Genomic DNA, 24,354 nt, shown 5'->3' on the forward strand with positions numbered 1-24,354 from the left:
ATTGTCTCCCACACTATCACTGACCTCATCACCTCTGGAGATCTCCAGCCTCAAAGATCCCCTACCCTGCACTGCACGTTTATACATCCTACTCAAGATCCACAAACCCAACTGCCCCAGTAGGCCCATTGTTTCTGCCTCCTCCTGCCCCACTGAACTCATATCCTCATATCTTGACTCCATTTTTTCCCCCTTGGTCCAGTCCCTTCCCACCCTTTGCATGTTCCTCAGCCCTGACCACCTCATTTTCACTATGGATGTCGAGTTCCTGTACACTTCCATCCACCATCAGGAAGGCCTTAAGGCTCTCCACTTCTTTCTCCATAAATGACCCAACCAGTTCCCCTCCATCGCCACCCTCCTCTGCCTGGCAGAACTGGTACTCACCCTCAACAACTTCTCTTTTGGCTGCTCCCACTTTCTCCAAATCAAAGGTGTAACCATGGGCACTCACATGGGCTCCAGCTATGCCTGCCTTTTCGTTGGCTATGTGGAACAGTCCATGTTCCAAGCCTACACTGGTAATGCTTGCCAACTCTTTCCCCACTATATTGACGACTGCATTGAGGCTGCTTCCTAAACCCATGCTGAGCTCATCAATTTCATCAACTTAGCCTCCAACTTCCACCCTGCCCTCAAGTTTATTTGGTCCATCTCCAACACCTTTCTCCCCTTTCTGGATCTCCCTGTCTCCATCTCTGGAGACAGATTAACCACAGACATCTTTTACAAACCCAGTGACTCCCACAGTTACCTTGACTACACCTCTTCCCACCCCATCACTTGCAAGGATGCCATCCCCTCCTCTCAGTTCCTCCGCCTCCGCGCATCTGTTCCCATGATGAGGCTTTCCATTCCAGGACATTTTTCAGTAAACGGGGTTTCCCTTCCACCACCATCAATGCTGCGCTCACCTCCACCTCCTCTATTTCCCGCAGCTCTGCCCTCACCTTATCCCTCCTCGCCAACATAACAAGGACAGGGTTCCCCTTGTGCTCACCTACCACCCCACAAGCCTCTGCATCCAACATATCATTCTCCTCAACTTCAACGGGATCCCACCACCAGGCACATCTTCCCCTCCCCCTTTCCACAGGGATTGCACTCTCCGCGACTCCCTGTTCACTCGTCCCTTCCCGCAGATGACCCTCCCAGCACTTATCCCTGCAACCGCACTAAGTGCTACACCAGCCCTTACACCTCCTCCGTCACCACCATTCAGGGCCCTTGACAGTCCTTCCAGGTGAGGCAGCACTCACCTGTGAATCCAAGGGTGTCACTTATTGCATCCGGTACTCCCAGTACAGCCTCATCTACATCGGTGAGACCCGACACAGATGGGGTAACTGCTTCGTTAAGCACCTTTGCTCCATCCACTGCAAAAGCAAGGATCTCCCGGTGGCCAGCCACTTCAATTCTACATCCCACTCCCATACTGACACATCTATCCATGGCCTCCTCTACTGCCATGTTGAGACCAGACACAGGTTGGAGGAACAACACCTGATATTCCACCTTGGGAGTCTCCAATCTGATAGCCTCAACATTGATTTGTCTAACTTCTGGTAACCCCTCCCCTCTTCTCCCCCCCATTTTTTCTCCCTCGTCCCCCCCCCCATCTTCCCTCATTCCTGTGGTCCCCTCACCCCTTCTCTTTTCGCTCCCCTGCCCTCATGACATGCCGATCTATTCCCTACCTCCTTCCTTCTTCTTCAGCCCTTTGCCTCTTCTACCTATCACCTCTCAGCTCCTTACATCACTCCCTTTCATCCCCCCCCCACCCACGTACCTTCCTCCTCTCACCTGAACTCACCTATCACCTGCCAGCCTGTGCTCCTCCCCCTCCCCCCACCTTCTTATTCTGGCTTCTGCCCTCTTTCTTTATGATCCTGATGAAAGGCCTCGACCTGAAATGTCAACTGTTACTTCCCTCCATAGATGCTGCCTGACCTGCTAAATTCCTCCAGCACTTTGTGTTTGTTGCTCCAGATTCCAGCATCTGCACAATCTCTTGTGTCTCTGGATTTTTTTTTATTATACGACTGAATCTCATGAAGACAAAGGTGCATTATACTGTTATATCTTGCCTACTTTTGGATTTCTCCAGTTTTCTACCATCATTTTCAAGCTATAGAGATACCTTCCCCTTCCCATGCTATGGAGACACCTTTCAAATAACATGGTACAACTTAAAAAAAAAGCAATTACAAGAGATAAGGTATTGAAGAAATTCAAGGAGTAATGGCCAACAAGTCACCAGGACCTGATGTACTCCGTGCTCGGGTTTTAAAGGAAGTGACTGCAGAGATAGTGGATTTGTTAGTTGAAAATTTTTCACAACTCACTAAACTCTGTGAGGGTAACAGAAGATTGGAAAACAGCCAATGTGATTCCCTTCTTCAAAAAAGGAGAAAAATAGAAAGCAGGCAATTATAGACCAGTTAGTTTAACAGCCATTATTGGCAAGATGCTAGAATCAATAATCAAAGAGGAAATACCTCATCATTTAGGAAAGCCAAATATATTAAACCTAGTCAATGTGGATTTACAAAAGTAAACTATGTTTGACAAATTTTCTTGAATTCTTTGAGGATGTAACAGTGACAATTGATAGAGGGGAACCTGTAGATGTAGTGCATTTAGATTTCCAAAAGTCATTTGACAACATGCCACCCACATAGGAGGCTGCTGCATAAATTGAAAGCCCATGGTATTAGAGGAAGTGTACTAGAATGAATTGAAAACTAGCTGTCTCATAGATAACAAGAGAGTTGGAATAAATAGGTCCTTTACAGGCTAGGAGGTGGTAACTTGTGGAGTACTTCAGGGTTCAGTTCTTCGCCTCCAATTGTTCACTATTCACAGTATGAAGTAACAGTATGTAAGGTTTCCAGATTTGCTGATGATACAAAAATAGGTAGAAGGGCCTATTGTGATAAGGATATTGAAATTCTGTAATAGGATTACATAGATTGAGTGAGTGGGCAAAAGACTGGCAAATGGAGTTTAATGTGGGGAAGTCTGAGGTAAGAGAAATCAAAAGGCAGATTATCTAAATGGAGAGATACTGCAAGTGAGTGAAGTACAGAGATCTAGGTGTTCTAGTGCATGAATCACAAAAAGCTAGCAGGTCCAACGAGTAGTAAAGAAGGCAAATGGCACTTTAGCCTTCATTGCAAAGGGGTTGGACTTTAAAAATAGGGAGGTTTTGTTGCAATTGTACAGAGTGCTGCTGAAGTCTCACCTGGAAAACTGCATAGTTTTGGTCCCCTTAGTTAACGACATTGGAGGCAGTAGAAGGAAGATTGACCAGGCTAATTCCTGAGATGAGAAGGCTGCCCTACCAAAAAAGACAAAATAGTTTTGGTCTGTATTCCTTGGAGTTTGGAAGAATGAGGGATGACCTTATTCAGTTAGGGGCTTGACAGGGTAGTTGTTGAGACATTTTCACTCATGGAAGAGTTTCATCCCACCCAAACTCATCATCAAGCTTCAAGACTTGAGCCTCTGTACCTCCCTCTGCAACTGAATACGTGACTTCCTCATCGGCAGACCTCAATCAGTGAGGATTCATAATATTTCCTCCTCGCTGATTATCAACACAGGTGCACCTCAAGGTTGTGTGCTTAGCTCCCTACTCCACTCTCTATACACACATGGCTGTGTAGCTAAGCACAGCTCCAATGCCATCTTCAAATTCACATATGACAAGTCACAGGTGGCAATGAGTCAGCTTATAGAACGAGATAGAACACCTGGTTGAGTGGTGCCGCAACAACAAGCTCTTGCTTATGTCCACCTTTCTTCACTTTGCACTAATAAGAACTTATTTTTGTTCTATTTGTGTTCTCTCTTGTAAAGAATTGTGTATAATTTATGTTTTTCTTGTGAATGCTGCTTATATGATGCCATGTGCCTGTGATGCTGCTGCAGGTAAGTTTTTCATTGCACCTGTGCATACATCTATTTGTGCACTTGACAATAAACTTGACTTTGACTTCAAATGAAGGGACATAACTACAAGGAGCTGGTCATTTAAAACTGAGGTACATAGAAATTTCTTTTTGCAGAGGATGGTGATTCCCTGCACCCCCCCCCCCACAAGAGTAGAAGTAACCTCCATTTACTTCCAGGAGTAGAAATAAATTACAGTCTTCTGAAGTCAACACTAAGTTCAATATTATCAAATTTTTAATATTCCAAAAATGTTATTCCAGATTTCCAGCATATCTTCCAACTTCAGATAACTGTTCTACATTTTCTTCTCCTCTAGACTTTCGTTAACTTGCACAATCATTTAATCTCTCCTTTGTTCCACCCTTTCACAGACTTTACCGTTTGTTCTCACTTCCCCTTCACCCTTTCTCAGCATCTTAAAACCAGTTTATCTCCAACTATTGCCCGGTTTGATTTCTGGCATTTTTTACTTTTATTTCACATTTCCAGCATCTGCAAAGTTCTGTTCTTGCAGTAAGGTGTATGTTTATTTGTCTGAATGAAATCCAAACAAAAGTGTCTTTAGTTTGACCAGACAACGAGTGGCAGTTGTCTATCATTTCGCAAAGAGTGGCAAGTGGTCTGTTTTCAGTCACCTGGACAAGAGCTGATAACAGTTTATTTTTTGACTTCCTCAGTCTAAACAGAAGGTAGAAAACAGTTTGGTATTCAGACAAACATCAACTGAAAGACTTTGAAATTAGTCCTCAGTAACTAAACTGACATCTGCATAATTAAAAGACACATATGCAAAGAAATAACCATGCTTTTCTTTATCAAGCTGCCTTGATAAAGGAAAACCTGGCTGATAGGAGGTGTTGTTTACAGAAAAAAAAGATAAAAGGACAGTCTCAAGCAACAACCTGGTGGATAATGGAACAACAAGTCAAGGTTAGAGACAATTTAAACGAATGATTTATTCTTGCAGGGAGACAGGACAGAGGCTAAAACTACTGATATTCATCAAACAGTCATTATGACCTAAGATGAGTGGTAAACGTGGGTATAAGAATGAGGAACCAAGGCAGATGTTATCAGCTCTTGTCCAGCTGCTGCAACAACTGTCAGATGAAATCTGCCAGTTGTTGCAGCAGCTATTATATAATGCACCAAACTGACCTAGAGGGTAGCTTCAGATATTGGCAAAGTAGATTAATGAGAAATAAAAGAAGTGGAATTACTGGATTGTTCTACTAGCAACACTTTTCCCATCATGAGTTTCATTTCTGCCCCTGCACAATTAAATGTTACTAATTATCAATCTGGTCAACAAAATCATAACCAATATCCATCAACAACTCATCCCTCCATCATGGCAGCATCTACACAGGTACAGTGGCTACTCTCTAAGGTTTCTCCAAAAGTAGCTTTTAAACTAGTGGCCTCAACTATCAAGAAGGACAAGCAACAGGTATAATGGAACACCAACACTTGCAACTTCTGGAAACATTCTGTTCCCTCATCTTTGCTGGGTGTCTAAATCTTGGACCTCCCTACCTATCCTGTGGTAGTACTAAATCAGAGAGACTGAGCAGTTCAAGAAGGTGGCTCCATACCACTTCTTAAGGCCAACAGATACTACAACTGCAAGCATCAATCACATTGAAATGACCAAAAAAAAGCAGAAATCATGCTCCAATTAAAAGCCTCAGCCCCATCCTTCCATATACCAAGTGGATAAAGTTGAAAACCATGGAATTTAAATCAAATTTTTGACTGGTTTAGAAAATAAGATGAACTGCCGGAGGACAAAGGTACTGAAATTGGCAGGATGTGATTACTGGAGTCACATATAGTTTTCTTTAAGTATTTTATAAATATTTGGTTCAGCAGACTGAAAGCTACATACCCAAGTTTGTGATGGTACAAAGATAGGCAAGACTATTAAGTATTATAGACAGAAGTATTAAACTACAAAGGGATATTAATAGATTTAAGAAATCAGTAAAACACAGCATACACTGAGAAGTGTGCCATCCTTGTGGATCTGGTAACACAGTAGTGCAGCTTGTCGGTCTACTGCCTCACTGCTCCAGTGACCAGACTCTATCACTCTAAGGGGTATTGCTGCTTCAAATTGGTGTGGGAAGCCAGTGCATCACTAACAAGGATGCAAATGGCCAGTCAGAGATTATGCTGATGGAAATGCTGTTGAAGGGCTGCTAGAAGCAGGGTAATTGAATATGGAAGGCCATGTGGAGACCTCCTGGATTACCTCCACCATAGATTGGCAACTCTGTCTCAGACATAACTAAATAGTCTATTACATGCTATCCTCCACACTTACGAGGATGTTGCCAGGACCTGAGGGCCTGAGTTAGAAGGAGAGGTTAGGCAGGCTACGACTAATCAGATGGATTTCAAATGTTAGGTAATTCAATTTGGACTTAAAGCCCGAAGAAACAAATTACTTTTTAAATGATGAAAAGCCAAAAGTGGAGGCCCAAGGAGGTCCTGAATTGCCATTATTTTGTCAGCACTGGGTTAAGGTGTCATCAAAACAGCACCTGCGGGTATAGAAAGTATTCAAAAAGACCACTGGAATACTGGCATTCATCTCTACCAGATATTGGCAGTAAAAGTTACACCACTTCTGTATTAGTAGTTCCCAAAGTTTTAGCTGCATATGCCATTAGGTTCCCCAAGTACCTTTCATACATCCTTTAGCAAGGAGAAAATAAGGCAATGCTGATAACAGCTCTTCCTTTCCTGTCTACTATTCAAGCTCTAGGAACATCATGGGCTACTGGTGAGGCAGAAGGTGACAGGTACAAAAGGCAGCTAGGCAAGCCATCATCTGGCCCCTTCTTCAGGCCTGGCTTGTCTAGCCAAGGCATGCAAAAGGCTAGGGGAGCCCAGCAGCCAGCCTCTGATCATGCCAACTGAAAAGAAAACAACAGCTGCTACCTTGGCTGGATGCTGGCAAACTAAAAAACTGCTGGTAAATGCTCAGAGCCTTACACTATAGATAATATAGTCTAAATATTAGTGGCAGGCCTCTCAAGAGTGAAAGAAAATGCTGCAAGCACAATTCTGGAGGTTCAATAAGCAGTAAATGGTCCAAGTTAGCATTAGAGTGGTCCAAGTAGCACTATGGTGCCCTACTGTCTCTAGGTCCATTTATGCAGGCTATATCAGGAATTGTATCTTCCATTTTTTTGAATAAACAAAAATACATTAAGCATAATAAGATGGAATGATTGCCTCTTTAAGGGAAAATTCAGTAAACTGAACGAGATATTACTTTATAATTTTTTTGCAGTTTTAACCTACATAACAATAAATGGCACTCATAAAGCAAAACAGACATTATATTATGCTTTAGCTCTTCAAAATAGGCAAAAACAGGACCATGAAGAAATACAATGACACGAGCTCTGCAGTCATTATCTTAATGGATTTAAATTCAGGCCATCATAAATATACAGCAATATCATCTAACTCTGTCAGATTTCAAGTCTGCTTTTAAAAGCCACAGAGCAGCAGAAATTCAATGGAATAATTCTAAAAAGATAAAAACAAGGATAACATGATTGATATTTTATTCAAATGAATTATCAAAATTGTAATTGTTAACCTATCATTGAAATAAACCTATAAATACTTGCACTACAAATTTCAGGAAAAAAACCCTTAGAATTGTGATAAGGGAAATTCCTCCCTCCTCAGGGTTGAAAAAGTGAGATATTGTTACTGTTTGATTCTGCAGAATGCACACAACTGATAAGCCAGACAGAGATACTCATTTAACTCATCATGGGACCTTGAATGAGCTGAAACCTATAATTGGAATGGAGGAGAGTGAGGGGTGACCTTATAGAGGTGTATAAAATCAGGAGGTGTACAGGTAGGGTGAATGAACATTATTCTTCCCAGGACTAGCGGAATAAAGTTTCGGCACAGACTAGAAGGGCCAAATGGCCTGTTTTCTGTGCTGTAGTGTTCTATGGTTCTATGGAAAGGGAATCAAAACTTTGAGGGCACAGGCTTAAGATGAGAGGGGAAAGATTTAAAATGGACTTGAGGGGCACTTCTTCATGCAGAGGGTGGTGCATATATGGAACGAGCTGCCAGAAAAAGAGATTGAGACAGGTACAATAACAACATTTACATGGATAGCGCGGTAGTGCAAGTATTTATGGGTTTATTTCAATTATAGGTTAACAATTATAATTACAGTTTTTAAAGTATGTAAGTGTTTCTTTTCTATTTTAAATATACCTATTTTCAATTAAAAGAGGGCAGAAATGCCAAATGAATGCATGCAATATTGAGTAATGCTATCTGAAACAATTTCTGGTTTGATATTGAAATTGGAAAAAAAACTATAGATACTGGAGACATTAAATAAAAAAATGCAGGAAAAACAGTGGGTATTTCCCCCAATATCATTGAAGAAAGAAACAGTTAATATATCAGGTCGAAGACTTCATCAGAACTGGGAAAGGGAGAAAAATAAGTTAGTCTTAAGTTGCATTGAAGGTGGATGGAGGGATGAATAGCACAAAGAGAATATCTGTGATAGGATGAGGCCAGGGTTGCCATAGAGATAAACTGCAGAGGTCCTCAATTCAAATGGGTAAATGGCAGCAGTTAGAAGGTGATAATACAAAGATGTGTAATGTGTTGTAAATAGCAGTTCAAGTTGTTACTGCCAATGTTCCAGATATTCTCCTTATTAAATGGCTTCATTTTTCTAAAACATATGCAGAAATAAAGATACTTCTAAAAATATATATAAATATTAAAAACTGATGGCAAAATTTATTAGGCAATCAACATATAATTGGGATTCTCTCATCCATGTAATAAAATCTTCAATACTTTCATTTCATAGCTTTTTCAGTAAATGTTAAATTATTTATGTTAAGACATAGACATCAATTGAATTCTGTTGAGTCCAGCAATGTCAGAAGAACATGAGTAAACAAAATTCAGGTGTTCCAGTTTCAGTAATCATCATTTAGAAAGCTACATTAATTCAGCTTTCAGCATCAGTGCTTAAAGTTTTAATCATATTTGAAGCCAGCTGATTCTGTGACACTTTGTTTAAGTGTAAATGCAAAAAGAAATAAAGTAAATAGATATGAACATTTTGGAAAAGATAGATTAGGCAGAGAAAAACTAAAATTAAAATAGAATATAGGTACAATGCATAAAATGTATGTGGGAACACAGACATAAACTGTGAAAAATTTAAGATGTTATGTGTTTTAATGATTAGTAAAAATAACATTAATATAACAAAAAATATTAAATACATGTCCTTCAAGCATATTACATGAAAACATAATAGATTAAAAAAAACAGAATTCTCTTCAATAGTGACACACAAAATGCTGGAGGAACTCAGCGGGTCAAGCAGCATCTATGGAGGGAAATAGTGGGTATAAAAGGACGAGGGAAAGGGGTAGAGCGAGAGCTGGCAGGTGAGCTGGCTTTAAAAAGGGAGGGAGACAAAAGACAGGAAATTATAGACCAGTTAGCCTACCATCAGTGGTTGGTAAGATGTTAGTGCCCATTATTAAGGATAAGGTTTCGGGGTACTTGGAAGCTCATGATAAAATAGGCCGAAGTTAGCATGGTTTCCTTAAGGGAAAACATTGCCCAACAATCTGTTGGAATTTTTTGAGGAAGTAACAGGTGGATAGACAAAGGAGAGTCAGTGGATGTTGTTTACATAGATTTTCAGAAGGCCTTTGATAAGGTGCTGCACATGAGGCTGCTAAACAAGATAGGAGCCCATGGTATTACACGAAAGGTACTAGCATGGATAGATTAGCTGACTGGTAGAAGGCAAAGAGACGGAATAAAGGGGGCATTTTCTGGTTGGCTGCCGGTGACTGGTGGTGTTCCACAGAGTTCAGTGTTGGGTCTGCTACTTTTCATGTTATATGTTAATGATCTCGATGATGGAATTGATGGCTTTGTGGCCAAGTTTGCAGATGAGAGAAAGATAGGTGAAAGAGCAGGTAGTGTTGAGGAAGCAGGGAGTCTGCAGAGGACTTGGACAGGCTAGGACAATGGGCAAAGAATACAGTGAAGAATGGCAGATGGAATACAGCATAGGGAAGTGTACGGTCATGCACTTTCGTAGAAGGAATAAAGGAGTGGACTATTTTCTAAACGGGGAGCAAATTCAGAAATCAGAGGTTGGGAGTCCCAGTGCACAATTCCCTAAAGGTTAACTTGCAGGTTGAGTCAGTAGTAAGGAAAGCAAATGCAATGTTAGCATTCATTTTGAGAGGACTAGAATATAAAAACAAGGACGTAATGCTGAGGCTTTATAAGGGGTTGGTCAGACCATATTTGGAGCATTGTGAGTAGTTTTGGGCCATATGTGCTGGCATTCGAAAGGGTCCAGAGGAGGTTTACAATAATGATCCCAGGAATTAAAGGGTTAATGTATGAGGAGTGTTTGATAGCTCTGGGCCTGTACTCACTGGAGTTTAGAAGGATTGGTATTGGTATTGGTTTATTATTGTCACTTGTACCAAGGTACAGTGAAAAACTTGTCTTGCATATGATCATACAGATCAATTCATTACACAGTTCAGTCACATTGGGTTAGTACAGAGTGCATTGATGTAGCACAGGTAAAAACAATAACAGTACAGAGTAAAGTGTCACAGCTACAGAGAAAGTGCAGTGCAATAAGGTGCAAGGTCACAACAAGGTAGATCGTGAGGTCAGAGTCTATCTCATCATATAAGAGAACCGTTCAATAGTCTTATCACAGTGGGGTAGAAGTGTCCTTAAGTCTGGTGGAACGTGCCCTCAGGCTCCTGTATCTTCTACCCGACGGAAGAGGAGAGAAGGGAGAATGACCCAGGTGGGTGGAGTCTTTGATTATGCTGGCTGCTACACCAAGACAGCGAGAGGTAAAGACAAGAGTCCAACGAGGGGAGGCTGGTGTCCGTGATGCGCTGGGCTGTGTCCACAACTCTCTGCAGTTTCTTGTGGTCCTGAGAAAAGCAGTTGCTGTACCAAGCCGTGATACATCCAGATAGGATGCTTTCTATGGTGCATTGATAAAAGTTGGTGAGAGACAAAGGGGACAAACAGAATTTCTTCAGCCTCCTGAGGAAGTAGAGGCACTGGTGAGCTTTCTTGGCCATGGCATCTACGTGATTTGACTAGGACAGGCTGTTGGTGATGCTCACTCCCAGAAACTTGAAGCTCTCAACCCTCTTGACCTCAGCATTGTTGACGTAGACAGGTGCATGTACAGAGCCCCCTTTCCTGAAGTCAATGACCAGCTCTTTTGTTTTGTTGATATTTAGATGAGGGGTTATCTCAATGAAATTGACCAAATATTGAAAGGTCTGGATAGAGCAGACGTGGTGAGGATGTTTCCAGTCTAGGACCAGAGGGCAAAGCCTCAGAATAGAAGGACATCCCTTTAGAACAGAAATGAGGAGGAATTTCTTTAGCCAGAGGGTGGTGAATCTGCGGAATTCATTGCCACAGATGGGTGTGGAGGCCAAGTTATTGGGTATATTTAAAGCGGAGGTTGATAGTTTCTTGATTTGTAAGGGTGTCAAAGGTTACAGAGAGAAGGCAGGAAATGGGGTTGAGAGGGAAAAATAAATCAGCCATGATTGAATGGTGGAGCAGACTTGATGGGCCAAATGGCCTAATTCTGCTCCTATCTCCTATGGTCTTCTGGTGATAGATGAACCCAAATGAGGGGGAAGATAGGCAGGTGGGGGAGGGAGAAGTGGGAATGAAGAAAGAAGCTGGGAAGTGATCTTCACCCCTCTGTCACTTCACCTATCACCTCCCAGCTTCTTACTTCATTCCCACTCCTCCCCTCCCCCACATGCCTATCTTCCCCCACACTTGGATTAACCTATCATCTGCCAGCTCTTGCTCCATCCGCTCCCTCACTCTTTTATACTGGCTACCTCCCCTCTTTCTTTCCAGTCCTGAAGAAGGGTCTTGACCTGAAACGTCAACTGTCCACTTCACTCCACAGATGCTGCCTGACCTGCTGAGTTCCTCCAGCATCTTGTGTTGCTCCAGATTTCCTTCATCTGCAGTCTTTCTTGTAACTCCATTCTCTTCAATAGTTCGATTTTCACAAAAAATTCAATTATCTATCTTTGAAAAATACTACATGTAATACCTGCAAATATTAAAATACAAAGCTCTCATGAAAATAACTTATTTGCAACATGACACATGTCCATTCAATTGGTACTTACCCTCGGTTACTGACCACAGCCGCCTTCAGGTGAATGTAACTTGCTGGAAATAAGCCCTGTAAAAAAAAAGTTTTCATCCCTTTAAAAATCTAATAATGCAGACTAAACTCAATTAAAGTATATCAAAGCAATAGAAAGTATAATGCCAGCTGGAAGCTAACCTTCAAAACTAATTTTAAAATATATATTTAAAATCATTTTAGAGTTAGGATAAATCCAAATAGAATTAAGAAATATCTAAACCAATGTTCACACTATTTTCTTTAAATGCTTTAATCTGGATTGTTTGGAATACTATTGAAGGAGCTATTTATGAGGGTTTTATAAAAGAGAAGAGAAAATTTACAACCCAGGAGTCTGCTACTCATCACATCAATGCCAGTTGAAAAGGAGTTAAGGAGCCTAATCCCACCTTCTTTCACTATGTCCATCCAAATGCTTTTTAAATGTGATCAGGATTTCTCCCTCTACCATTGCTTTAGGAGTGAGTTACAGCTCCTAACCACCCTCTGGGTGAGAATATTTTTTCTCATCTCCCCTTTAGTCCCTAGATCAATTACTTTAAACCTATGCTCCTTGGTTTTGGTCCTTCTGGTTAAATCCTTCCTATTTATCTAGGCCCCTCAAATTTTATGCACTTCAATTAACTCTCCCTTCTGCATGCTCTGCCCCAAACTAAACACCCTAGCTTATCCAATCTTTCCTCAGCCAAAATGTTCTATTGCTAGCAACATTCTCATAAATCTCCTCTGCACCCTCTCTAGCGCAAATATATTCTTCCTGTAATATACTAACCAATACTATGCGCAACACCCAAGCTGTGACCAAATAAGCATTGTAGATAGACATATGCCTGGATATAGATATTTCCTTATTTCCCTATAGCATAAAAAGAGGTCATGCTTTTATGATCTAGATAACATCAACTATAGATTGAACAATGATTGAGGAAGTAAAGGGTTAAGAAATTGTGACTGTACATATAACTAATGAAAAATTACCACGCACGCAAGCCCCTGACTCAAGACCAGGTGGACCACGTGGTGATTACTGTGCCTGGAACTTGATTGTAAGCCAATTGTCCTAAACAATGAGTGTGATGGTTGTCTTAAACAATGAGTGTGAGGTTTGTCTTAAACAATGAGTGTGAATCTTAGGCTCCCCAATTGAAATCGGTGTAGTTGCATTGTTTAAGTGTGTGACAAGGACTGTATAAATTAATATCTGCCCTTCTGTATTGTGGAGACCTCCGATAAAGATTCTCATGCAGAGTCAGAAGAGAATTCTCCCTGGCAGCATACTGCCAATAAACGCATTTTAACAGAACTAATCTGTGGCACTGTGTGATTTTGCAGAAGGCAGGAGTGGGAACTTAAAATTGGGATAACAATTTGGCGAGCCAGCCAGGAGTCCAAGACGAGGTCTCGGAAGCGGCGTGAGCAATCGACGGGGATAACAACTACCTGAGACAGAAAGGCCCACAAGGTAAGATTCACCTTGATCCCTCTCAGGGAGTCGGACACCTGATCGATCCCTTCGCTTATCAAATATCCTCTGACTGACTCCTCGCAAACCTGAGTACCACAGGTAAGAGGAGGTTAGAGTTCTCCAGAAAAATTATCTGAGGTTCAAGTCCTCGGAGTAATAACGGTAAGGGGTTCGAGTCCCCAGTTTTGGGTTTTAAGGTTGTGAATTTTAAGGTTTTGAGTTTTAAGTTTTGAGATCAGTTCTCCACCACTACCACCCTGCCTTAGACCGTTTCTTAAGAGGGGAAATCCCCCACAGGAAGGTCAGGAACCTGAAGTGTGTGAAGGAAAGAGATCAATCTTATAGATAATCATAGCGATTTGTACTTTACGGTCGAAAAATGAGAATAACTTCCGTAAATTATCAGCATGCCTCAATAAGAAATTGGGAAATGAAATATGGCCATTAGGGGGAACTTGGGATGTGGATAAGTGTCTAAAGGCAGAAAAGGTGATTTGGGAATGCAATACAGGAGAAAAATGGAAAATATTAATGTCTACTTGGAGAAAAGCGGCCGAAGACCTGACAAATAGATCTAAACAGAGTAGTTGGGAACATAATGCACGTAGAAGGAAGAGGGAAGGGGTAGACCAGGGAAAGAAGGAAAAACATAGGAATAAAAATAGAGAAAATAAGGATAAAGTGGAGGTACCTCCTGACATGTCTGGTGTGCCCCTGTTGTTCCAAAGTAATGATACGGACGAAAATGACGAGGGTTGCATAGTCCAACCCACAGCCCCTATCTACCCCCCAATTTCACTGCCACCCCCATACAGTGTAACTAGTCCGCAAACCGTTCTGCTCTCACCACCAACGACTGCTAGCCAAGTCCCATCCCAAGGACAATTCCATGGCCCTATCGCATCCCGAACTAGAAATTAGCTTAGACAGAGAGGAAGTCCGCATATGAATGGTTCAAAGGCCACAGGCAAGCGATGGAACTTTTTGGTAGGGGACAGACCTTCAGTAGATCCTCAGACGGACACCAATTATGACTCCGATTCTACCACTGATAATGACGACCCTAAAGATCCTGACCCATCACCTATGTTGAACGAGGTAAAGGGAGCCAAGGCTGAAAGACAGTTCCCCAATAGGAGTGTTCCCAATCCTGATCCAGCCCAAGCGAGCACTAATCCTACGATCCCAATATACACCCCTTGGAAGCCTCAGGAGATGTGCCTAACCATGAGTCAGGCATCCAACCGTAAAACCAACCCAGAGGATTTTACATAACGCACTCCATTCTTGGGGACATGTAATACCTCCTCAGAAAGTAAAACAAACCCAGCGCCAGGTGAAATTTCTGGGCACCCTTTTAAGTGCAACTGAGCTGCAGCTCACTCCTGAACATATTACACCCATTTTTGCTACCTCACCGCCCTCTACGCCGAAGGGTATGCACGCCTCCTTAGGTTTAGTAAATTTCTGCAGACAATGGCTACCTAATGTGGCCCTCCTATCTAAGCACCTCACACCCCTAGCTTCAAGCCAGTCTGTGGGACCTTTTGAATTTACAGAGGAACAAAAGGAGGCCTTTCATAAGCTCAAACCAGGCCCTCGCCAGCATCCCAGCCCTGGGACACCCTCTATATGATTGCCCATTTCAGCTTTTTGTGAATGTCCTGGAGGACTGCGCTACAGCCATCCTTACTCAAACCCATGGGGATAGAAAAAGACCGGTGGCATATTACCCTACTCGGCTGGACCTGGTTGCTAGGGGACTTCCTCTGTGCTCACAGATGCTTCCAGCGATCTACTCCCTGGTAACAGCAGCCTCCAATATAACCCTGCAACAGTCAGTGGTTGTTTATTCCTCCCATACCGTAACGGCACTCTGGACCTCCCATCAGACGCAACACCTTACCCAGGCCTACTTAAACAGATATGAGGTAGCGCTCCTGAATAACCCACTCCTCACTTTTGCATACTGCACCACCATAAACCCTGCCACATTTCTAGAGGCCCCACCTGAGGATCTTAAAGATCCACCACATGACTGTTTAATGCGAAGCCACTTTTTGACTACACCCCATCTGGACCTTTCGGATAAGGCCTTCCAGTCAGCAGACTTAAACCTGTATGTCAACGGTAGTTCCTCCGTTTGCGGCTACGCCATAGTAAACGACTCCAACGTCGTGGAGTCTGCGTCTTTGCAGCCCCCAGCCTCTGCCCAAAAAGCAGAACTCTTTGCCCTGACCGAGCTTATATTTTAGCCAAGGACAAAGTAGCTAATATCTTTACTGATTCCTGCTATGTTTTTGGAGTTGCCCATGACTTTGGCCAACTATGGACGCACAGGGGATTTCTGACCTCTACAGGTAGCCCCAAACAGAATGCAGCTGAAGTAAAGAACCTCCTCCAAGCCATCCTCCTCCCTAATAAATTGGCCATCATTAAATGCTCAGCTCACCTCTCAGATGCCTCCCTGGTAACACAGGGCAATAACAGGGCAGATGCAGAGGCTAAATTGGCAGCACACCAGGGGACTAATATTGTTTCGACTGTGGAAAAACAGGTGGTTGCTTGTAAGCCAACAATAACAACGCAGGGCACCCCAGACATAGTCACTGTACAGCACCTACAGGGGGAGGCCCCGACTCAGAAAAACAAGTATGGAAGGCACGCGGGTGTACGCACTCTGCGCCACATGGCCTCTGGACTACTCCAGTTGGTCAAGTATGTATACCTGATACCTTGTTGCCAATGCTTATTGGCTGCCTGTATTCTGACACCCACCTTGGCAAGGAGGGAATGAGTAACATTTTACTACGTACCTGGTGGCACCCCAGATTGGAGGAAGCAGCACAAGGCAAAATACGATCATGTCAACAAGCCAATGCTGGGAAAGGGGTGAGGTGCACCCCAGGCAAAACCCCCTTGCCAGGTGGTCCTTTTGAATGTATGCAACTTGATTTTATTGAATTACCGTGTGTACATTGCTATATGCACTATCTTATTATTGTTGATGTATTTAGTAGATGGATTGAAGCTTTTCCAACCACCAACAATAAGGCCTCAACAGTGCTAAAGTTATTGCTTACAGAGATCATACCAACATTTGGGGTACCCCGACAGGTAAGTTCAGACAATGGTCCCCACTTCATAGGGAGAATAAATAAGGAGTTCTGTGAAGCACTGCATATCGAACAACAGTTCCATTGCACCTACCACCCTCAGGCAGCGGGTATAGTAGAACGAGTCAACAGCACCCTGAAGAATAAATTAACTAAATTAGTGTCAGAGACAGGTCTAAATTGGCTGAAGGTTCTCCCATTAGCTTTATACCACATGAGAATTACCCCCCACTCGGCCACCAGGGTGTTGGCTGCCGAAATTGTCTATGGACGTCCGGGAAGAACTCCATGGGATGCTGACACCCAGCTCCCCACCCAGGTTGACCTTAACGTCATGGGGGATAAACTACAAAGGTATTTCAGACAGCTAACATCCTCTTTAAAGTTTCTTCATTCACAGGTGAAGAGCGCCTTTAAACCACGGGAAGGACAGGATATGGAGTTGCCTGACCTGGAAATTGGAGATTCGGAACTGAGAGTGCCCTAAATTGGGACCTCAGTGGAAAGACCCCTTCCAGATACTGCTCCAAACTCCTACAACTGTGAAAGAAGAGGGCCAGGAATGCTGGATTCATCTGAGTGACTGTAAACGATGGCCACCAGAAGGAAAATTATGGTTCTTAGATTTGGACTCCTTACCATTACCAGTACTCTTGTGTTGGCATCACAGGAAAATTTGTTTTATAAAACACATATGCAGCTACATGGAAATCGCACCGTTTGCTACCCCCTGGCAAAATCAGTGGAAGGTCTTTTTGTAGCCACACCAAGTTGGAGCCCCAGGTCTCTCTTAAAATACGAATATCCAGAAACAAAGTGTATTGGGCAGAAGGGAACTTACGGGAGGGTGTTGCTGGGTAAATGTTTGCAAAAAACAATAGCAGATTCTAGTAGCACATCAAGCTACCAGTCCTTCCCCCACTGCTTTGACGGTAAAGGATGGGGTTGTCAGATAGCGATCGTACGGCACATGATATCATGTGCCACCACCACCTGTATAGAGAGAATGTGAATCTAGGGGAGGATGGTTTAGGTGTGAGTGTGCCACCACTAGGTGTGTTAAATTACTTGCAGGGGAGTGATGGGTTTGTGGGGAAGGGAACGGAACCCATGTGAAATCGTCTAATGTCTCTTTGGAATGGCTAACGAGGAAAAATTATCTGAAAAATCATGGAAGAAATGTTACTGGAATCTCTTGGTATTCTCAGATGCCCAGTCCACAGCAAATGGGTAATGTAACCTGTTACCGGGCCAAGAAAGGGTACATGTTCCTTTTTAATGGTACTTATACTACTGCCAACCCCACTCTGCCAGCCTTGTTTGCAATAGGAACGATTGGGCCGGCCATGGTCCCCTGCCCCCAGAAGGCTCATGTCCAATGAAGACTTGTGGCGCGGTCAGTAAGTGAGGAGTTCTGTGAAGAATGGAAGGATCCTGTTACGATGGGATCCCCCTTATTGTCATTAGGCTATGGGTTTCTGAGTACTCTCTCTCTGGGGGGTTCGGCAGGAACTATAGCTGCTAAAAACTCCGGAACTACCTTATTTGTGGACTGACCATGCCAGGAAACAGTACCATAAAGGGCCTGGAGGCAGTGAACCAGGAAATGGCGGAACTTCGACTTTATGCCCAACAGACCCGGTATGCTGTGGACTACCAGTTGGCTCAGCAAGGAGGAGTATGTGCCATAGTAGGGGACAAAAGTGTCACCGATGTTAGGGATGAGTCCTACAACATTTCCCATGCCATTCAGGACATTCAGAAGCAAGTAGATGGCTTTAGGCAGGGACGTGCAGGAGGGGAGGGTTGGTTGAGGTGGCTATTAGGAGGATCATTGACGTCATACCTGCTGCATGGAGTGGTAGCATTAATCGTTATTATTATAGTATGCTGTGTGGTGCTGACCTGTTTAAGTACTTGTTGCAAGGTCTTTATTAATAAGCTCTCGACCCCGTTCTCGGCACCCCTCTAGGTTATCATGATATGATAAAAGGAGGGAATGAGGAAGTAAAGAGTTAAGAAATTATGACTGTACATATAACTAATGAAAAAATGCCATGCATGCAAGCCCCTGACTCAAGACCAGGTGGACCACGTGGTGATTACTGTGTCTGGAACTTGATTGTAAGCCAATTATACTAAACAATAAGTGTGAGGTTTGTCCTAAACAATAAGTGTGAGGTTTGTCCTAAACAATGAGTGTGAGATTTGTCTTAAACAATAAGTGTGATGGTTGTCTTAAACAATGAGTGTGTGGTTTGTCTTAAACAATGAGTGTGAATCTTAGGCTCCCCAATTGAAATCGGTGTAGTCGCATTGTTTAAGTGTGTGACAAGGACTGTATAAATTAATATCTGCCCCTCTGTATTGTGGAGACCTCCGATAAGGACTCATCATGCAGTGTCAGAGGAGAATTCTCCCTGGCAGCATATTGCTAATAAACGCATTTTAACAGAATTAATCCGTGGCACTGTGTGATTTTGCAGCAGGCAGGAGTGGGAACTTAAAATTGGGATAACATGATGATGGTAAACAGATCAATACCACCAAAAAAAAGGTTTTAATTCCATTCAGTTTAGTTTATACCATATTTCAGAGCTCACCAATGCCATTAAAGTATTTTCTATACTTAGTTTGGCACAACATTGTGGGCCAAAGGGCCCGTTCCTGTGCTGTACTGTTACATGTTCTATGTTCTAATTAGATCATCAACTTGGGACATCAACAACTGCATTTAAAATGTGGTTGGGGAAGAGAAATCAAAATTGATCCTGTTGAATTGTTTAAATCTTCTTCTTTTAAGTGAGATGAGATGCTCTCTTTCTAAAATGAATACACTGAAATTTGATCGTGATCACTGAGACTTCAACTGTTACAAAGAACTTTAATAGCTAAATCAGTGACATCAATATTTTCACATTTAATCAGTGAACATAAATTAAAGAATCACTAGTAAATTAATGGCATCATTAGTACAGGAGAAAGAGAAATATTATTCACCAATTTTGGCTCACCTGTTATACATTAATATTGACAAAAGTATGGAAGACCTTAAAAAACTCATTTATAATAAAACCACACATCAACCTCTAATAATGAAAAGACTATGTCTCACTATTACACTTCCCTGAGGAACCAAACAAATCACATTTACCAACATTGTACTCCATCTGCCAGACCTTTGCCCACTCATTTAACCTATCTATATCTCTCTGTAGACTCTCCGCATCCTCTGCCACATCTGTTTCTTGGTTTATTGCCTGTGCCACTGTAATGTTATTATTTGGTGGCCTATAGACAACTCCCAGCAGTTACTTTTTCCCTTTACTATTCCTAAAGGCAGGCACGGTAGTGTAGCAGTTAACGTAATGCTATTACAGCGGTAGCGACCCGGGTTCAACTCTGACTGCTGTCTGTAAGGAGTTTGTACATTCTCCCCATGATTGCGTGAGTTTCCTTCGGGTGCTCCAGTTTCCTCCCACATTCCAAAGACATACTGGTTAGGAAGTTGTGGGCATGCTATGTTGGCACCAGAAGAGTGGCGACACCTACAGGCTGCCCCCCGAACACTCGACGCAAAAGATGCATTTCACTGTGTTTCGATGTACATGTGACCAATAAAGATAACTTGTCGAAAGTGAGTTCAAACATAAATGACTGCCTTTTGCCTCCTCAGCCACTGAAATTCTCATGCAAAGTAAGGTCAATTAAGAACTTGAATAATTGTTCATGTCTCTTCATCATTATCATGATATTTATTTGCTGATTTGTCTTTTATTGTCTTCCTAGCTTTGATTATTTTGTTTTGGGCTTCAGAAGGGTTTTAAATCATTATTAGACATTTTGAGAAAGCATAGTTTTTAGAAGTTTTTACTATGCATTTTCAACTTTCCAAAAGATTTTGAAACAACCTACCAAATTCTAAGAGTTTTATACATTAGACATGTTCCAACAGCTCATTTTATGATTAGATGGACCTATGATACTGTCGAGGTGTGAAGAAAATAGAAGAGAATTGATTGAAAAGAGTCAATATACAAGGTTTAAATTCAGTCAAAATCAGTTTCTCTTTCTGAACAATTTTTGGACTTCAAGACAAATGTTTTAAATGAACTAAGAAACTGTTGCTTAGTAACTATAACTAATTGTGCATGACAATACAGATGTTATAGATGAACTAGGGAATTGTTGCTTGGTAGCCTTAAGAAATTGTTCATGACAATACCAGTCACAGGTATATGAAGCACAGAACCTTTTAGCACAAAGAGCCCATTCAGCCTGTTAAGTCTGTGCCAGCAATTTGAAAAATCTACCCAGTTTAGTCCTAAATTTCAAGTTTTACTCTGGCAAATTAGTCCTTTTCAATCAGCTCAACTACCTTTGTTTCCACTCGGAACTGCCACCCTCCGTGCCCCTAGATTCCACAGTACCTGGGCCAGTAGTCACCCTTGACAATTGGCAAAGTGGGCACAGAGCTTTGCTGCCTATCAAAGCTGTCATTGACTTTGGTAGATTTTTCAAATATCTCTGACTTTCAAAAGCAGACAAGAACTATTAAAAAGTTAACAAGAAATTATTTTAAAAATTACTTAAAGTTATGCATAAAACATGTAAATAGTTAAAAACAATGACATGTAATGAAAAAAAACTTACATTCCCTTTGCTTCCTAAATCTTCATGTTACAATCCCCATTGAAATCAGCAAGATCTTGGATCTTGCACCAGGTCTGAGATCGCTCAGAATTCAAGAGGTGATTCCCAGCAAGCATCATCTGTATTCCATATGGATTTCTCTTTAGGCACAGAAGTCCAAGACTTATTGCAAGTTCCACTACAAATTCAATGGCTGAACACTGACAGTTCCAATTGGAAATGCCAGCAATATTCCACCCATATAATAGCAAAACTCTTACAATAAACTAGACACTTTGGAGGCTGAAAGAAGCTAACAAGTAGAAATGCAGATAGGGAAATACTTGACAGTGCAAGAAGTGCTATAATGAAAAGGAGAAAGGGACTGACAGGAGACAAGGTGCCAGAACTGTAATTGAATCAATGACATTTGGTCATTGTAGGACTGCTGAATGTGACTGGATGCATTCCTTGACATCCCTCCATATGACATTTGAACACATGAAGTCTGCAAGTGTTCCATCTTTGCCATATAGATGTTACCTATATTACACTATGAATGCTTATCCTTTTCACCTCAGCCATTGTACAAAAAGTTCAGAGAACAAAGTGTCCAGCAATGAGCAGAGAAAGAAAGGGAAAACAAAGAGGACTGGAAGTGATTCAGGAATTTACAGATGGAATGTAGAGATGGAAATAATTGAATCTATTAATTCGTAGTTACTTCCTGTGTATTATTCAAAATCCTGTCAGGCTTACAATAAATTTTTAAATAGATTTCATTCTCTAGCCACCTCTAGTCAGATCCTAAATTGGTAAATTGATTTATTATTGTCACGTGTACTGAGGTACAGTGAAAAACTTTGTTTGGCATACAGATCAATTCATTATAACAGTCCATTGAGGTAGTACAAGTGAAAAAAATAACAGAATGCAGAATGAAGTGTTACGGTTACAGAGAAAGTGCAGTGCAGGCAGACAATAAGATGCAAGGTCATAATGAGGTAGATTGTGCGGTCAAGAGTCCATTTTATCATACTAGGGGCCATTCAATAGTCTTATAACAACGAGATAGAAGCTGTCCTTGAGCTAGGTGGTTTGCGTTTTCAGGCTTTTGTACCTTCTGGCCAACGGGAGGGGGGAGAAGAGAGAATGTCCAGGTTGGTTTGGGTCTTTGATTATGTTGGCTGCTTTACCGAGGCAGCGAGAAGTGTAGACAGAGTGCATGGAGGGGAGGCTGGTTTCTGTGATGTGCTGCGCTGTGTCCACAACTCTCTGCAGTTTCTTGAAATCTCGGGCAGAGCAGTTGCCATACCTAGCCATGATGTATCCGGATAGGATGCTGCATTGATAAAAATTGCTGAGGGTCCAAGGCAATATGCCAACTTTCCTTAGCCTCCTGAGGAAGTAGAGGGGCTGGTACACTTTCTTTGGCGTGGCATCTATGTTGTTGGACCAGGACAGGGTATTGGTGATGTTTGCTCCTAGGAACTTGAGGGACATCATACCACTACTAGGCTCTCTATGTCCTTCCTGTACTCAGACTCATTGTTATTTAAGATTTGGCCCACTACAGTGGTGTCATCTGCAAACTTGTAGACAGACTTAGAGCAGAATCCGACCAAGCAGTCATGAGTGTATAAGGAGTAGAGTAGGGGGCTGAGGACACAGCTTTGTGGGGCATCAGTTTTGAGGATAATCCTATGACGTGAGTAGCATGAACTGAGAACCCAATCAAAGTTGATCTCAAGTTGGATTTCATACTTCAAACCTGGTGACAAGGATCAAACCACACTACAGAGAAGATGGAGAAAGGTTGGTGTTTAATGTTTTTATAAGGCACGTTCTCCTCACCCAAGTTCATTTACCTCCTGGTGCCTGAGATGTCACTTTCATCTGCTAACACCATTCCCCAAGATATTTTTATATTGCTTTTTTCACAATACATCCTATTTCCTTTTAAATCATATTCAGGTTCTGCCTTGATAACCAATTGTGGTGAAGCAATCCATGTTCTGATAAATCTCAATTTCTTCTCCTTCCTCTCCTGGTTCTTCCAGTGAGAAGATCTGATCTCTCTTCTATTGCTCTTCATTTTCTCACCAATAGAAACAACTATTTGCCACCCAAATTAATCTCTATTCTTTAATGTCTAATCTTTTCTTGGCAATGCGCCCAGATTTTTAAGAAATAGTAATGAATTTAGGTACCATTCTCATGGACTCCACTCTCAAGGATATGAGATTCCAAGGCCCAAAACTGTCATATGCTGGATATCTTGTCAATAACTCCAGATTCTTTAGTAATACCATTTCAGTATAAGAGTGGCAGCAAATACTCACCAGGTTGACTTAGGGAATCTCAGATTTGTCAAATGAGAAGAAATTAAGCAGAGTAGGCCTATACTTGAGTTTAGAAGACTGAGTGGTGATCTCATTTAAGTGTGCAAAATTCTTACAGGGCTTGACATAGTGGGTGCAGAATTTCTCCTGGTTGGGGCACTAAGGGCAGAAGTCACAGACTTGGGGTTTTGGAAAAGGTCAGCCATTCAGAAAAGGGTGAGAAGCAGTTTCTTCATCACCCAGAGGATAGTAAATCTTTGGAATTTTTCATCCAAGAGAGACATGGAGGCTCAGTTAATCACCATAAGACAGACTGATCAATATTTAAATATCAAGGATGGGATTAGTGCAGGAAAATAGCACCAACACATGATATTATTGAATGGCCTACATCTTTTCATCTGAATGTTGCTGGGCATGGAACCTCCTTCACAGATCACAGAACTCTTCTGAGTTCCTTCCTATGCTCCTACATCCTGGGCTATCCCTCCTACTGCCTCTGGAGTCCACATTACAAAAATCAGCTTTGGATCACATTCTCAGTTATGGGTAGTTTTCTCACAGTGGCTTCAG

At 42.0% G+C, this 24,354-nt stretch overlaps 1 protein-coding gene across 3 annotated transcripts in view; it reads right to left on the reverse strand.

Annotated features, from left to right (window-relative positions):
* The window catches only part of dock3 (dedicator of cytokinesis 3), an 822,502-nt gene that overhangs the window by 612,265 nt on the left and 185,883 nt on the right, over positions 1-24,354 (reverse strand). For all 3 annotated transcript variants that reach the window (XM_052017225.1, XM_052017226.1, XM_052017224.1), the window contains exon 4: positions 12,204-12,259. In XM_052017225.1, coding sequence (XP_051873185.1) covers positions 12,204-12,259 — 56 coding nt within the window. The remainder of the gene's footprint in view (positions 1-12,203; positions 12,260-24,354) is intronic.

This window comes from Pristis pectinata, chromosome 6, assembly GCF_009764475.1.
Source record: "Pristis pectinata isolate sPriPec2 chromosome 6, sPriPec2.1.pri, whole genome shotgun sequence".
NCBI classification, from domain to species: Eukaryota; Metazoa; Chordata; class Chondrichthyes; order Rhinopristiformes; family Pristidae; genus Pristis; species Pristis pectinata.